The sequence below is a fragment of the Elgaria multicarinata genome, chromosome 4, assembly GCF_023053635.1.
Source record: "Elgaria multicarinata webbii isolate HBS135686 ecotype San Diego chromosome 4, rElgMul1.1.pri, whole genome shotgun sequence".
NCBI lineage: Eukaryota > Metazoa > Chordata > Lepidosauria > Squamata > Anguidae > Elgaria > Elgaria multicarinata.
Window position 1 is genome coordinate 93,092,038 of NC_086174.1, and position 18,034 is coordinate 93,110,071.

Here is an 18,034-nt window from a genome sequence, read left to right on the forward strand (position 1 = left end):
GGTTAAATATACTCCTCTTTCGCTAAGAACTGCAAAGGTCATTTATCTACATCACAGGCTTACAGGATGTTTACACATATCATGAAAATTGGTCCAATACAAGATTTTTCTTGGCTACCTGGCAAGTAAGAGTCTTCATGCTGCCCGCCATAATGCTGAAGAGGGCTCTGAGGTCTAAGCACACCAGCTAGGTAGCTTACTAGGCTAAGCCCCAGCCTCAGACCCTGCATTATCCCAGCTCTGTGAGACATAGACATATCCTTGAAGTTTAGGAGAGTCAGTGTGGTACAGTGGTTAGAGTTTTGGACTAGGACTTGGGAGACCTGGATACTAGTCCCCACACCACCATGAAGCGTCACTGGGTAATTTTGGGCCATTCACTGACACTCCGCCTAATCTACCTCACAGAGTTTATTGTGAGGATAAAATGAGAGGAGGAAGATTATGTACGCTGCCTTGGAGGAAAGGTGGGATATAAACATAATTTTTTTAAAAAAAGAGAGATATCTATTTATCTCCTATTTATTTATTTATGTATTGGTTACATTTATATCCCACCTTTCCTCCATGGAGTCCAAGGGATGTTCCTTTTCTTCATTACGTTGCATAAAAATCTAATTGTGCTCATAATATTGTGACTTATAATTGGACTATATTTAGTGATTTTAATCTTCTCTGTATTTAATACATTTTTTTTACCAATTCTGGAATGTATACTGTCAACTGATTTTGAGAAGTCAGTTCCCTACGAAATAACTCAGACCCGTAAACAAAGTATTCAGTTGTAAGCTTATTCAGAAGAATCCTGCTCTTTTAAAATCCAGACAGTTAAGCTGTCTTTTTTTTCTTTTTTAGGCTCCCCCTGTAAGGATATGTCTCTTAGGGTCACATGGAGCAGGTAAAACGGTCTGCGCTCGATGGTTAGCAGAAAAACTAGGCATTTTCCACATTCAGTTTGAAGAACGCCTCCAGGAATTGATCATGATCAAAACCGGAAACCGAGTTAGTCCAGAAGAGGAAGAGGAAGACGATGCCTCCGCTGCAATGCAGGAAATGAGTGAATCTGTTCCAAATATCCCTGACAGTGCAACTGAAATTGAACTTGAGAGTGAAGAGGACAGTAAGCCAACTCCAGAGGTAATAGTAGCATTCCTTGATAGTTTTCCAAGGGAGAGCCAGATATTAAAGGCCAGTTTACACAGGATGAGATCCAAAGGAGCCTGCCTACCAGTAGAATGGATTCCCCCTCCCCTTGCAGCTTCCCTCTCATACCCTCCCCCCAAAATCTGCTCCTTTCATTCACAGAAAGGCCTGTGATCAAGTGGAGGCTTACACAAACAGAAGGTGGAAAGCAATCTTTGCTAATTTCCCCCTTCAGTGTCCTGTGCTACTTTTCATGTTGTTCCCCAGTGTCCTCCAATCCCACAAAGCAGATTTTGGGGGGCCTCAAGGGGCTGCAATCGCCAAAAATCATCACTGTCTCCTTCCATGTGTATTCCATGAATAGAACTCTATTCACAGATATATGGATCTGATCCATTGTGTTTCAGGTGAAAGCTTTATCCTTGAAGGCTCATTCTCATATGGAAGTCATCACTTGATAGTGCAGTCATCAAAATATGCATGTGTCAGCCAACTCTTGGAACCAGTACAAAACAAAATGTTAGCAGATTAAAGAAATTAACTCACTGCCTCCATATTCCCACAATGTTGAAAGTAATTTGATTTTTTTTCAATGAGAGCTAAATAAAAAATCATTCAGTTTCTTAAAAAGATTTAAGCTGTTCTTTTTTTAAAAAAAAGGTTTCTAACTAATCTTGTAAATAACTGAAGAGTAGACTGGATTTTTCTTTAGACACTCTATTTAACTCGATAGTGGCTGCATAGTGGCGCTGCGTTGTTTATATGACACAGCCACCAACTTGCAGCCACATCAGGCTTTTACCCCTGAAACTGCGCTTTTTTTGCAGTGTCTTTTTACCTCAACTTTTCCTATTGCTCCGATGCCACCACATTGTTTCTTTTGTCTGTCTGTGCTGGCTTCAGTTCGAGGGCATTCCTAAGGCAGATCCCAGTGCAGGGTAAGCCCAGGAACTCAGGACAGGGGGTGGGCTTGGCAAGCCAAATGGTTGCCGGTGCAGACCTTTTTCCTGGCTAGATATCGCGCGCTCCCTCCTGCCGTCTAGCTTTCTTGATTCCACCTCACAGCAGCAATGCTGCAGGGTTTGAGGAAAGAAGTGTAGAAAGCAGCATCGTATAAACTCTCCCCCTGTATATACCTGCCCCATGATGCATCTCTTGGGAATATGGAATGAAGACATTTAATTACCTTGGTTTTCCCCCCAGTATGTAAAATATTATGCAACAGAATTTAAACAAAGGCATTTTGTCCTTAAAGCGAGACATTGACTAAAGGGTATTGAATTATGCCTGATCCTTTAAAAAAAACATTATAACAAGTACAATTTATTTATTTATTTATTTAGAATTTTTAAACTTTTTTTATTGTGAATATCAATGAACAAAACAGAAAATGCATCGTGAAAACAGGTGGGGGGGGGACACCCACACACCATATATTGTGTATATAGAATTATCATCATTTCCATCGTATCAACCGTTTAAAAAACGGCGGGGGGGGGGAGAGTTATACAAAGGTTTCAAGAAAAGCTGACTGTATATTTATCCACTTGCAAGTTGCGTCTACATAACACTTGTTCAAAAGTTGATAATGTTATCTTTTAAATTATAGTTCTAAACTAAGTTGTCATTTTGGAAAGATCAGATTTTACATGTATTTTGGATCATTTTAACAGAAAGAAACACAATTAACAGATGAAGAAGAAGCAATCAAAGCAAACATATTAGAAAATGAACCTTTCCCCATGGAAGTGCTTGACAGTATTGTTCTTGACTGGTGGATGAAAGAACCATTTCGGTAACCTATGTATCTAAAATGATCCCACTCTTTTTTATCTATATATAGCTTTTGAGCTACAGTGCTATACACACTTGCATGGGAGTAAGTCTCATTGGATTCAGTAACACTTACTCCTGAATAGACTAGTGTCATCATGGGCACTAGTAGTCTGAGAATGATTGGATGAAAATAAGTTTGGCCTTTTTTCTTGCGACTGGAACAACTTTACATGGGATCCTCTGATGTAATTTTTTAAATAAACTGACATTAAACTTAAAATAATTTTTTAAAATAAATCTACTGTAATACTTCTCGGAAGACAGCGTTAGGGGTAAATGAATATTATATAAATCGGTCTGGTACAGAAAACTGGCAGTGAACTTTTTCTTTTTTTCAAAAGTGAAAACAAAACAAAAATTAGCTTAATTGGTCTGATATACCCAACCGGCACTGAATCCTGGGTTTGTTTGTTTTTAAGGTAAAAACAACACAAAAATGAGCAAAATCTGACTGGTAAATAAAATGGCAAAGGTGAAATTGAAAAAAAAATGTTATTTTTAAAAAGATAATTTAGCAGTTCTTTAAATTTCAGATTGAAAATACATGATTTCAGGTGCTGTTTGGCAGAGAGCAAATAAACCAGCACTGAACCATAGAGCAATAGGAGATTATTTGGCATGGAGCAAATAAACATACTATTTTGTTATTAAAGCTCAAGTTTTGAACTTTTTCATAGTTTCAAAGTTTTCTGCACATCTACGCTGCTCAAGCTTCAGTTTTTTTTAAAAAAATGTGCAAAATTGTTTTGTAGATCTCTATTAATAAGTGTTTCACTAATGTATTCTTATAGAGATATTATAGATTGCACTACCAGTGTCCTAGGTCCAACATATCATATGGAGCATCATTATGGTGTTCTGGTTTCAAAATAAAAATATCAGCAATCCTTGGGCATGCCTAAAATACATCTTAGCCTTTGTCTGACCTAAAGCCACTGAGCTATGGAGCTGCGTAACAGTCACTAAATCCTTCTGCAGAAGAATACAACAGTGCTTTCAGCAAATGTATTTGTGCTGCATTATCACAAGCACATACTTAAGCCTCTTAAACATAATACTAATCCATATTCTAAAGCAGTAAAATAGAACAAATCATCTTCAGTTTCTGGCTTTAATACCACTAGCTACATTGACTAACATAGTATTTTGCTACATCTTTGCACTTCTGGATGATCTCTAATTCATAGAAGTAATTTATTTATTTTTAAAAAACATTGTAGAGGCCCTTAACGTTTTCTCTATCCATCTATGCTGATCCCTTATCCAGTAAGGAAGAATGGCATTTTTTGTCATTCAGTGTTTGCGTATGGATCCGTGGAACATTGACTGTAATTTTTTCTAAGTGATTGTTTTATTTATTTATTTATAAATAAATAAATATTTATAAATAAATATTTCATTTAGATCTGCAGGTTTTATCCTGGATGGTTTTCCCCGAACTGGTGAGGAGGCTCAGTATTTAGCAGATCGTTCACTTTGTCCCGATGTTGTGGTCTTTCTTGAAGCTGACGAAGACGACATTTCTGATCGAATTCTTCCCATGAGGGTGAAAAAATGGCAAGAGAAACAAGCTAGAAAAATGGAGAAGCAGAAGCAGGCCAAAGAACTGAAGGCAAAGATACGAGTATGTTTTATTATTTGTTAAGTATCTAACAAAAGCTAGGCACTGTACAATGCATAAAAAAGAACTGCTTAACAGCCCTGCTTTCCACAATCTTATGGCCTAAGCCTCGTATGTTAGGAATTTTAAATCAAGACAAATTGCTGGGGTATAATTTTTTAAAAATGTATTGGATCAACTGGAACAGCACTAAACAATGGATGGGTAAATCTTATTGCATGCAGGTATGATAATTAGTCTACTTCAGCAGTATTGTGGCTTCTGGAACTGTATGAGAGAAATGAGGCATGGCCAAGGCTCCTCAACTGGCTTTAACTAACTTGCTATAAGTGTGTAGTAATTTAAACTGCCCATCTGGTAGAGGGGCTCAGTGAACACTAATTGGTGTGTAATTCTATGCACGTTTGCCAGAGATGACAATGAAGGGTAGGCATGGTTGGGCATCGAGCAGAGGCCCACTGACAAGAGCCACCTGAACTTGCTCCTCTTCTTTGCCTTTGCAACCTGGTTATTCACCTGCCTCTTGCTCTGGCCCAGACAACAGCGGTGGGGATGAAAGGAGGAGCAGGTGATGCCACGGCCTCCTTGCTCACTGACTCTCTGCCTGCCAAGCATGTAAGTGGTAGGAATGGTGAAAAGGGGATGAGAAGCAATAGCACCTGGTGAGAAACGAGACTCACTGAAGGAGGGAGCCCACTGAGGGTGTCTTGCCCAAGGGCACACGAAAATCTGGAACCAGCACTGCCATCTAAGTCCCATTACATTCAGCAAAACGTACTCCCAGGTAAATGTATATAGGATTGCAGACTTAGACAACCTGGATCTGGATATATAGATAGATAGATAGATAGATAGATATTTAAAAAAGCTTACTATATTTTATATTTATATAGACCAGTGTAAAGATTGTAGATGATTACAACTCTTCCATCATTTATCTGTCTTTTGTCCCACAGTTCTTTCTCTTCCCATCTTCGCTCTATCTCCGGTCCTGCTCTTGCCTTTTTGTATTTATACCACTCCCATCTAGGCTGTCTCCACTTGAGTTTGTATTATCAACATTTGCTGTGGCTAAGTGCTTAAGTCAGGCACTGCCTGCATCCATTTCTCTAGATGGCAGGGTCTGATTATTGCTTGTCTTTTTCTCTATTAAAATGATTTCACACAACACAGTGGTACAAAAGGAATGAAATGTGCATATCACACAACCCGTCGGTTTTCACATGGGTTGATCTGAAAGTTAGTTATTATCCTTACTCATCAATGAGGGAGGGGAATTGAAATTGAATTTTTTTATGTCCATTGTGTGTATGTATATGTACTCTAAGATCTTTTGTTAACAGGACGAGCAGATTGCCAAAAGAAGGGCAGAGCTTCTTGCAGAGCAAGCAAAAAAGAAAATGGAGGTAAGAAAGACACAATAGAGAACATTAAATTTATTAAATCCCATTTTAAAGACATTATGATCACTTTATATACAAATTTGTAAAATTGTTTCAATATAGTATTTGGAATGCTTATAAAAAGATAGTTGTGCTGAAACTGAAATGCTGAGAATTGCTGTTTTTATTTTTGACTGTGGATGGACATTATATTACAGTATATAATTCTGATTTAAACTGATTTTAAAAGAACAAAGAACATAAATGCTTGACTTTAAACTAGGAATGTGCAGACTACAGATCTGTTTTGCATGGGAGGTACAGAAATGTAACAAATGTAATAAATAAATTGTGCCATTGATGTCATGCGCACACAGAGAGAGAGACCTCTAAACTGGAAAACACTTCATCAAATACAATTATTATTTTTATTATTATTTATTACTTTTATATACCACCCCATAGCCATGCAGTTTACAAAAGTTAAAAACAGTGAACAGTGAACATTAAAACAAATATACAAAATTTAAAACCATAAAAAGCATAAAAAACAAACAAAAACAGACAATATCCGTTTAAAACCACTGTTCTGGGGTCAGATAAAAAACTCAGTATATGCTGTTAAATGCCTGTGAGAAGAGAAAAGTCTTGACCTGGCTCCGAAAATATAACAATGTTAGCGCCAGGCGAGCCTCATCGGGGAGATCATTCCACAATTGAGGGGCCACCACTGAAAAGGCCCTCTCTGTTGTTGCCATTCTCCAAGCTTCCCTCAAAGTAGGCACCCGGAGGAGGACTTTGGATGTTGATCGCGGTGTACGGGTAGGTTCCTGTCGGGAGAGGCATTCCGTCAGGTATTGATAACATTACAAATACAATGATAACATTATGCATCATCAATACCATCTTTATCTATGTATGCTTCAAATCCCATATTGGTGCAATCTGATATAGGGTATGCCTATAAAAGATGGTGCGGAAACTGTGTATTTATTTATTAATTACATTTCTATACCGCCCAATGGCCGGAGCTCTTTGGGCAGTTCGCAAAAATTAAAAACATTCAAAGTATAAAGCAACAGTATAAAACCATAATCTAAAATACAATATAATATACCATATCTATGCTAACATGGCACTGATGCTGTGGGTGTGCATCACTATCTTATTTGCTGGGGACACAAACATGGCTTTCAGTGTCCCATTGTTGGACGTTTTCTCACCCCTGCTTTAAAAAGGAGGAGTCGTTGTTGTTACAGCTTCCAACATCCCTCTGTTCCCCATTCAGCAGGGTCTCCTGACACACACTGTAGCATTTATGGGGTTTGGAGAGGCTGCTGTGGGGAGAAGGGAAACAACCTAAATCTGAATCCAATCCAATGAGAATTCAGTTCGGCTTGAGCATGGTTTCCATGTGTATTTCATGTAGAAGCATTTCTGTAAATCATCAGTATGCAAATACTGAATTTAGAAGAATTGATCAGCATTACAGTCAATTTTATTGTACCAAAATCTTTTCAGGAATCATGCAGGGTAGGTCGGGGAAATCCAGACCAGCATTACTGGAAGCCACACAGAGGCCCGCTTTTTATCCCCTAGAAGTGGACAAGAGAGGAAAGGTTCTCTCTCAGGTCCACTCCCAGGGCTCTGCCCCAGAGACAAACAGCAATGTCGATTGGCTCCTGAGCTCACAATATGTGGTGAGCTCAAGGGTCAACCATCCACTCCTTCCTCCTCATCTGGCATCCACACAGTAGCCCAAACAGGGATCCCAGGTAAGCAGGGATCTGGGCTTCCATGTCTATTTCATATGGCAGCATTTCTGCAGAGCATCAGTATGCAAATACTAAATTAAGAAGAAGGATTGAGCAGAGTTATCATCAATTTTACTCTACATAAAGCTTTTCAGGAATCATACAATAGAAAAAATACACCTTTTTTTTTTTAGATGGAGGTAGGTGAGTTCCTAGATGAAGAGGATGATGATGATGAAGAAGATATTGAGGCTGTTCTGGAAGAAGAGTTCCCAAAAGAAGATGATGAGGAAGAAGATGAGGAAGAGGAGCAGGAGGCCGATGCTATTGAGCGCATGAAAACTGAAATTGCAGAGAAGTACGAAGCAGACATTGCTAATATGCAAACTGTACAGGTATTTTATGCATCCTTTAATTATTCTATTCTGCTTTAACATAGAACAAAAAAAAGATTAGTTTTCCAAAGTTTTGGAACTGGATGGGCCTTGGTCGCCCTGGTCGGTGACCTTTACCAGGAGAGGGATGGTGGGGGAGTGCCGCCCTGATGCTCTTACTGGATCTTTCGGTGGCTTTTGACCCTGGTCTCTTCTGGAACCGACTTTGTGAGATGGGTATTGGAGGCATCAGTGCTTCCATCCCTATTTTCAGGGTCAGTCTCAGAGAGCAGTTTTGGGGTAGTGCTCATCGACCTCTTGGTGTTTTTAGGCTGTGTGGAGCCACAGGACACTGTTTTATCCCCAGTGCTATTTAGCATCTATTTCAGGGATGCTGAACCTCTTTCAGCCCAAGGGCAAAATTCCATTTTCGAGATGCTTTCGGGGGCCACATTCCGGTGCTGGGTGGGGCCAGAGGCAAAAGGAGTGGGACCAGAGGCAAATAGGCAGGACCAGAAATACCAAAACCCGGCATATTTTAGTTTAAAGCTATTATTACCAATAACTAAGCCTTAGGGAGAGGACTTTTGAACTTTTAGAACGGGGAAAACAACAAAGCCTGGGGAACAACCAAGCGATAGGGGGCAGGGCCATCTGGGGAACCCCAGAGGGCCAGAGGAAGGCCAGATTTGGGCTCCAGGCCTGAGATTCTGCACCCCATATCTATATAAAGCAGTTGCGAGCTGTTATTAGGGGTTTTGGAGCAAGGTGCCCTCAGAACGCTGATGACATCCAGCTCTTTTTCTCTGTAACGTATGAATCAGGGATGGCTGTGCAAGCCTTGGATGGATGCCTGGATGCAGTGTTAGGCAAATGAGGGCCAATAAACTGTGTCTGAATCCTGGCAAGATAAAGGCTCTGTGGATGAACTGGTTCTCATGTCTGTGAACTGGGTCAGTTGCCTGTTCTAGGTGGGGTAAGACTCCCCTTGATGAAGGAGTAGGTGTATGGTTTGGGGTGGTCATTGATCCAACACTCTGGAGGCACAGGTATCTTCAATGATTAAAAGTGCCTTTTACCAACTCCAGCAGGTAAGATGGTTATTCTTGGAGAAGGATAGCTTGACTACTGTGATCCATGAATTGGTAACCTCAAAACTGGATTACTGCAATGTGCTTTACGTGGGGATGCCCTTAAGATTGGCGTGGAAGCTGCAATTAATGCAGAATGATGCAGCCAGGTTGGTAACGGGAGCGGCTTATCGCCAACATATCACACCTATGATGAGGGAACTGCACCAGCTGCGTATATACTTCCAGGCCAGGTTTAAGGTTTTGGTACTTGATTATAACCCCTTGAACAACTCAGGACCAGGATACTGGAGGAAAAGGCTATCAGTGGCTACTTCCTGGAGGAGAAAGCTATCAATGGCTACTAGTTCTGATGACTATGTGCTATCTCCAGTGTCAGAGGCAGTAAGCCTGTAAACACCAGTTCCTGGGAAACATGGGTGGGAGGGTGCTGTGGCACTCAGGTCCTGCTTGTGGCTCTCTGATCAATAGCTGGTTGGCCACTGTGTGAATAGAGTGCTGGACTAGATGGACCCTTGGTCTGATCCAGCATAGCTCTTCTTATGTTCTTACTTAAGAGATAACCTAATCTATTATTATTACATATTACTCCTCCTCCTCTCCATTTTATCTTCACAACAACAATCCTGTGAGATAGGTTGGGCTGAGAGTCTGTGACTGGCCCAAAGTCACCCAGTGGGTTTCCATGGCCGAGTGGGGACTAGAACCCAGATCTCCCAACTCTCAGTCCAACACTTTTAGCCACTACACCACACTGGCTCTCATTACTGGCCTGCTTGGTTGTTGCACCTTCTCTGGAATTCCCACAATGCTTCAAATTAGGTAGGTGTGAGCCCTTCTAGGTTTTCAGCACCTGAAAGCATACTTTTTTTAACAGGCATTCCCAGAAAGATAATCTTGTCCCTTCTATGAATGCTTGTTTTGTACTTGTCTTCGTAAAAATGTCTTTAATGCAAATGATTCCTAAATATTGTCAAATAAATAAATATGGTTTGTATAATTTAGATTTCTGAAAAGAAGAGCCCTTCTGCAATGTTTTTTAATGATCAGTAATATATATTTTTAATAAAGCAAGTAAAATGTATAACGCATTAGAATAAACCAAAATCTTCCTTTTTGTTCTAAATTTTGTAAGGCTGCCTTGAGGCCCAGTATTGGGCAAAAGGCGGGATGATGATGATGATGATGATGATGATGATAGAGTTCCTCACTAGTAAAATCAGACAATAATAAAAGAACTCATATCAGAATAGTATCTGATATATTTTGGGGGTGGATATAGGAAGCTGCCTCAAACTGAGGAATCTGACTTGGTCAGGATTGCCTGCTTATATAGAATTACCTATATAAGCAGATAGTTGTTTTTTATAACTGGTGCTATCCCATATCAGCCACAGCCTCAAAGCCAGCTAGCACATCTCAGCCAGTTGACCAGTTAAGGCCTCTAATACTTTTTCACCTGTCCAGAACTGCACACTATGATACTGGAGATCCGAGCAGCTTTCATGCCACTTGTTTCAGCATCTGCCTTGATACCAACTACATCTGCTTTCAATGGCAGCTTCAATCCCCCTGGTGTCCTGAGTGTTTTGGAGGCTAACCTTGGTTGAATCCAGATACAAAGCACTTAAATCCACCTGCAAAACTATAGTGGGTAGGTCTGTTCCCCTGAAGGACTTAAATGGTTCACTGTGGAGGAAGGATTTATTCTGCCTCTTGGAAAGTTTATGGAAGGTATATAACTTAATTATTTGAATATTGAGAATAATCTGCAGCTTTCCTCCTTGGTCAGTGCAAATTCTAATGTGTTGAGGTGGCCCAGGGCATCTCAAGCTCAGCTGATAATGCTGTACAGAGAACCAGGGCAGAATTTGTTGGTTGGCTACCTGTTAGGGCTATTTGAGTCATCAACTTGCACTTGCCTACCTTTAAGTTTCTGCAAATGCCTAGAATAAATATGTTGCTTGTTTGGATGTTAAATAGTGACCACAAGACATTTCACCCATGGATTCCAGGTTGCATATGCAATCTCTGCTCAAGGGTTATCATGCTATGCAAACCCAGTGAGCGTGCATTATTCAAGGGTTAAACAACCCTCACATAACCCATGCTTGCCAGTTTCACCTGACATGACAACCCCCGAGTGGAGGGTAGTTACCAGTAGTTGTAGAGAACCCTAGAATAGCTGTAGTTTGCTGCTCATCAGGTAAGTAGCTTGCCACAACTTGAGCTACCATATGACATGTCGGTACAAGTGGACTGCTAAATCCTTTGGTGAGTATATTGCTTTAGCTTCCAGGCTGTACTAAGGGTGTTTATTTCTAGTAGCATTTCATTGTCTTTTTAATTCCTGCTATGTTTTCCTTTGTTCTTAGGAGGAACTTGAAAAATTATTGATACCCCAAATAACAATTACTTGCAAGCGCAAACCTCGCATTGTGTGCTGCCAGTTGTATAAAAAGCTGAAGGACCTAGTAGAAAAACGTGAGAGCATTTTTGAGAAGTGTTATCCAATAAGTATGACACTTGCACGCAAGATGATAGTTCTCTCCTACAAACATCCAAGTAATTTTGGTCAGTGGGACCCAATCAAGGTAAATGAGCCATCAGTACTCTTGTACGTAATAGCAATATGCAATTGTTTATAGGCATTATTTATAGTTATGAATGTGTACAATAGGGTTGCTTATGATGGTTTAGATTCAATCAATGATTATTGGTGAGTCAATAATTCAAGAGGTGGGGCACGAGGAATTTGTGGGCTTGAAGAGGTGGGGCAAGCACCCGCCAAGGTGAGCACAGGTAAGTTCGCCCACCCCTAGTTAGGGGGTTGAGCTGGCCAATTGCCTCTCTCCCCGTACTCTCCATTTTCTTTGTTATTCCTCAACTGATACTCAAGCATTCTGTGACTCAATGTCTCTTAAACGTACAAAATGGTTAGGCGCACAATCTGCCAGAGTTTTGCTTCCTTTAGTCTCTACCCCACACCAATGATGAATAGAAACAATGAGCTTCCTATAGAAAATAATGGACAAATTCAGGATTTAAGCACAGAGTTTTCAGCCAAATGTCTGCTGTATACTTTATGAAGTTGTGACTCTGTTTGTCAGCTTTTCTCAACAATTATTTGTGCTTGCATAAATTATTTTATTTGAAGAATGGAGAAACCTTGCTTAATTCTTATAAGGTAAAGGTTAATAATTGTTAAAATTTAGACGAGTATTTCTCATAGGAAAATGGTTACAACAGAAGTTCTGGACACATCATTAACTCTGAATTTATTGCAGTTAAGTGAAGGAGATGCAATCAAGCCTTATCAAAACCAAGATACTCCAAGCTTTCCAGTTATCCATCGAAACTGTATTTATTACTTTACAAGCAAGGAAAACAGAGAAATATTTATGAAAAATCCCATCCATTATCTCCGCCAGCCTAAACCTAAACCCACTGTGCCAGTGAAGATTGCAATTGTGGGGCCTCCAAAATCTGGAAAGACAACAGGTAGAGTTGTTCCTCTCCTGAGAGTGCAGATTTTTAATTCAGAAATAGGGATATGACTGTTCGCTTCAGCCCAAATTTGGCCATGCATTTTCCATCTGAGTTGTGCCTACACCATTTAAAGAGGAAATATGATCTTTGGCCTTAAAGCACATTATATCACAAACAGGGTAATATCTCATTGTTCTACCATAGATATTGCTCTGGACCACAATGCTAGATAGCCCCAGTGCCTGTAAGTGAGAGGAGTCTACACAACCAAAGTTGATTTGGAGGGTTTTTTGTTGTAACTAGTCACCTAGTTTAAACATGGATAAGCTGTTTTCCCATTGGATTGCTTGTTTAGCTAAGGTGATTGGCTGCCGTAGGCTTTCAAAGTAGCTCCAGCAGTACATGAAGTTGTACTGCACTATAGCGTTCTAGGATTGCAGGCCTGTTCATTCCAAGATCTGTATGCCTTGTGTTTTTATAATTGTATTTGTGTTACCCAATTTGATGTTGGTTAAGAGAATGTTTATTGTTTTACTATGATTTTATTAGATTGTAAGCCTATGCGGCAGGGTCTTGCTATTTACTGTTTTACTCTGTACAGCACCATGTACATTGATGGTGCTATATAAATAAATAAATAAATAATAATAATAATAATAATAATAATAATAATAATAATAATAATGGTCGTTTCTTACAACCTACTTGCATAATGTCTATCCCATTGGTGGCATTTGATGGAGATGGTGTAGTAGCAGGAATTGAAGTATTTTATAACTAGTGTGGCCTGCAATAAAACATTGCCATGTGGGTGCTGCTGCTCAGGATGCCAACCGCTCCATTCCCCCCTCCCCTGGTTTCCCATTCCACGCACCCTATGCATTCTGAGCTGTTTTGTTGCCCTTGCTGTTTAGGTGTTTTATTCTTTATTTATTTGTACTTCTGCAAAACTAAGACTTCCCCAAGCTGGCTGATACCTCCCTTTTGGGTGTGGGTGGTGCCATCTTGGATACATGAGCAACAGCACTTGCTGCGTGGTCATCAGAAATCGAGGGAATGATATCAGCTGTGTTGATCATCTACATAGATGAGAAAACAAAAATTATGTGAGCTGCATAAATTGTTGCCATTTAATCAAGAAAAATGTGCAGTACATTTTCCATGTCTGGATATTAACCATTTTAATTTCAGATGGTATTAAAAGTGCTCAAGGATCATCTTCAGTCGACTACGTTTGAAAATCTTGATATTCTTACTGTGATAACCAGACTACTGCTGTTGTGCTAGTCTTCTTTATTGAGATGTTTTTTTCTTGTAGAAGATGATCAGAATATTGCAATGATGTGATCCGATGTTACTCATTCATAACAAACATGTTTTTCAGTTGCCAAAAAGTTTGCAAATACGTATGGATTATTGCGCCTTTCCATGGGAGATGCCATACGTTCAGTGTTAAACAATCAGCCAGAGACTGAATTAGCACTTGTGTTGAAGTGGCACCTTCATAAAGGACTGACTGCCCCTGATGAGCTTGCCATCAGGGCTCTGGATATCGCATTGATGGATACTGTGTGTAACACTACAGGGTGAGAGATGCTCATTTGAGTGTTTGCATGACATTTTTTCCCAGAAGGATCATACTAGCACAAAACAGGTTCCAGCAAATACCACAGGCAATTGTGTGAACTCCTGCAGTGTTTTGTTAGCTTGAAGTTGCACTTCTCTCATTCCTACAGGCTGTCTGGCACAGCAGCTTCCTAAACTAGCAGCACAGCCATATTTATGGCTACAGCAGCCACAGTACACTGACACATAGAAACAAGATGTCCCATTGTGCTGAAACTCTAGCACAGGAACCGACCCTTTGGAACGACCCTGTGGAGCACAGGATTGGAATATTGGGTATAATAAACAACATCAAATATTTTAGTCCCTTGTTACTAACTTTCGGAAGCCAAAGTTTACATCAGAGTATCAGAGCAGCATGGGTGCTGTTGCACGCGTGCCCTGCTTGTGGTTTCCTGGTCAGCAGCTGGTGGCCACTGTGTGAAGAAAGCGCCGGACTAAATGGACCCTGGATCTGATCCAGCAGGGCTCTTCTTATGTTCTGATGTACATGGGTCTGTTCAACAAAGAACCCTTTTTAAGGCTGCTTATGTTTCCTATGTATTTCCTGAAGTTAATTTTCATGACTGTATTCTCCCCACCATCCCTGCTTTTTCCTCTCTCTTTCAGGTTTTTTCATTTATTTTTCATCTTGTTTCAGTCCCTTTAGTGTATGAATTATTTTCCCCCTACGTATTTGTTCACATCTGGTCATTTTGTAAGTCTTCCTCTCCATTCTGTGACCCCGCATCCTTGCCAATATTATTACAGTGCTGTTTAGTTATCTGTTTAGCTTTGAATGGCAGTTAGAATCCTTACAGGATTCTATTGATGGAATGGCCCTCCTTCCACACCCGTATCATTTGTTGGTTCATCCTGCCATGGCCTCAGCAGTGCGAGTGGAACAAAAAGCAAGCCTTCTCCAGATGCACCTGCCACCCCAAGAGCAGAACATCTGGAGCATGGCTGCTTTGTATACACCATCATACATGTTTCTTCCTCCTAGGACTGCAGACCTTTTTTGGTCATAAACAATGAATTATTGCAAACGCACCTATATATTCCATGATAAGTACATATGAGGAACTGTGCTGGATCGGAAACCGCGTATTTTATTATTCCTATCTTATGTGCTTCATTAGCAACAGTCAACAATGCAGGAATTGATACTGTACAAAAATAAATCTGAATCCAGATCTGTATTTTGTTCATTTCCATCCACCCACAGATTTGTTATTGATGGGTACCCTGTAACAAGAAAACAAGTAGGTCTCTTGGAAGAAATGAAAATAATTCCGGTAAAAATATTTGAGTTAGAGATTGATGTGAAGGAGGTTTTCAGAAGAGCACTGCTGGATAAACAAAACCTTGACAGGTAGCAACACCAATAAAGATATAAATAATCTCCTCAAAATGATTCTTATAGCAATGTAAATCTTTTTAAAACTAATGCTTTAAGATTTTAAAAATAAAAAACAGTTATGCAGTAGAACCGTATCAGAATTCGTATTTGTAGTTCTATACAGTTTTCCAATTCATCCACCCTCCCTTAATACCCATTCCTACTGATTGCCAAATGGACGATAAACTCCTATATTTGGTCATTAAATGTTGTTACAGCTCATTGTCTGACTTTATTCCTCCATGATATAGTATCCAGGGTGCTTTGATGTCCTCATAACTTAGCTGCTAGATTATATTGACAGTTAATATAATAGCATATGATATGTAATAAAATAGCTTTTAGGAGGCTATCTAGATGAGCCTTATTTTAACACACTTTAAATTGTCTTCTCAGACCTCCTTATCCAATACACGACAGCTCCCATATTCTTTCTGTCAAGAATTCATGTTACAGAGCACAAATTGAAGAAATCAAACCTTACTATGAGGAGCAACACCAGAACTGGTATGTGATGGATGCATCCCACAGCAAATGGTGGATCTGGAATGGAGTGCTTGAGGAAACTCAAATAATCACCAAAAAAATCCAGTCATATCTGGAAAGAATCCGTCAAGGTAAGCAGAGAATCCTATTTTAAATTAAGTGGGGGAGTGCCTTGATGGGATTATAGTATTTTACCTAAAAATAAAAATCAAGAGTAATTTTGAAGCTTAAAAATAGAAGTGCACATCCTTTGAAGGAAATTCATAACCACTTCACATGTTACTTACCAAAGAGAACTATAGTATTTAATTCTTACTTAAAGGGAAGAATTAGCAAGAATTATCTTACACCAGATAAAAAAAGGAAAGAAATGTCTGAAGTATCACATTTTTTAAATATGGTTATCCCTCCCTGATGCCACCTTGGGCGCTCATATACCACTTGCAGCACAGGGGTAAGGTGATACTGCATTGAAATAAACTTGTAAAGATTACACCCAGAATTGGACATTATGAGAGCCCAATGATTCTCATGGGTTCAGCATCTCAGAGGGAAAAAACCCACTGGTTCTCAGTTTCTGCCAAGCACTATTGACCATTATAATGATCCCCACTCTGTAACAAGAAGCTAACAGATGTGGTGAGGAGGCATCTCTTCGTTTCCTTCTGAAGTCCTACCTAAAATGGAGTTTCCAGGCTGCTGCTGCTGCTGCTGTTGTTGATGATGATGATGATGATGATTATGGTGAAATTGTGAAATCACCCTAGCTCATTCATAGAATTTTACAGTGTTCCTCTTGTAACCCTGCTATTTTCCTACTGCTTCTTCAGTCTTTTTTCTTTCTACAAAAACAACCCTCCACTAAGAAGGAAAGGACAGAATAGCTACACAGTGTCTTGCTAACTGGAAGCACTAGGAGCTCACCTAGAAATAACTCGTGCTTCATAACACTTAGTGAAATGCAGTTGAGGGAACTCATCTAAAAGCTCTGCTATATAAACTTGATTGCCCCGACCTATAATTTGTATTTATTTTATTTATATATTTCTAGTCTGCTTTTTGACCATCATCTAATTGGATTATAAGACAAACTCACATTGTAATCAGATTGGTAATAGTATTTGTATCTTGGGCAAGGAGAGATTAGACCTTAATACCAAACAGCAGGGAAGTGAACCAAGGTACAGAACTTGGTTTGATGGCACATGATGCAGCAACCTTGTTGAAGCTTAGCAGAACTGGGAGTGGTCAGTGCTTGAATGGGAGACTTCAGCCATCCCTAACCTGGTGACCCCCAGATGTTTTGGATCACAATTCCCAGCATTCCTGACAATTGGCTGTGCTGGCTGAGGCTGATGAGAGTTGAAGTCCAAAACATCTAGTGGACATCAGGTTGGGGAAGGCTGCTATGTGCGCTGCCTTGAGTTCCATATTAGAAAGGCAGGATATTGTTGTACCAAATAATTGTAGATCAGCAATATTTACCCAAGTGGTTGAAAATCATGGGACTGGATCCAGACTTAGTGATAAAATAAAATCAACTCCTATTGATTTCAGTGGGTCTACTCTGTATGACCAAGTTAGGATCCACCTGCAGCTATTAATTTTTTATTCAATGAAAGCTTGAATAAGCTTGTGAGTGTATCCCAGATTTGGTTTTTAAACTGAAGCGAAACATAATACTTGTCAAAGCCTAACTATAATTTAGTGTCCTCTGTATAAAGAATCCATTTAGCAAATGAAAATTTTCAGCAGCAAATGAAAGATTATACTGCCAGTATAGCTAACTTGTACAACGCATGCCAATAAATTAATCATGGCTAGTAAGCTTTCCTCTGCTTAAAAAAGGCC

General features: G+C 39.7%; 1 protein-coding gene across 1 annotated transcript in view; it reads left to right on the forward strand.

Moving 5' to 3' along the window:
• AK9 (adenylate kinase 9) overlaps nucleotides 1-18,034 on the forward strand; it is a 66,103-nt gene that overhangs the window by 41,224 nt on the left and 6,845 nt on the right. The window contains exons 26-35 of the mRNA XM_063124797.1: nucleotides 856-1,137; nucleotides 2,817-2,938; nucleotides 4,384-4,603; nucleotides 5,944-6,006; nucleotides 7,931-8,131; nucleotides 11,577-11,795; nucleotides 12,489-12,702; nucleotides 14,075-14,276; nucleotides 15,524-15,670; nucleotides 16,094-16,314. Of these exons, the coding sequence (XP_062980867.1) occupies nucleotides 856-1,137; nucleotides 2,817-2,938; nucleotides 4,384-4,603; nucleotides 5,944-6,006; nucleotides 7,931-8,131; nucleotides 11,577-11,795; nucleotides 12,489-12,702; nucleotides 14,075-14,276; nucleotides 15,524-15,670; nucleotides 16,094-16,314 (1,891 nt within the window). The remainder of the gene's footprint in view (nucleotides 1-855; nucleotides 1,138-2,816; nucleotides 2,939-4,383; nucleotides 4,604-5,943; nucleotides 6,007-7,930; nucleotides 8,132-11,576; nucleotides 11,796-12,488; nucleotides 12,703-14,074; nucleotides 14,277-15,523; nucleotides 15,671-16,093; nucleotides 16,315-18,034) is intronic.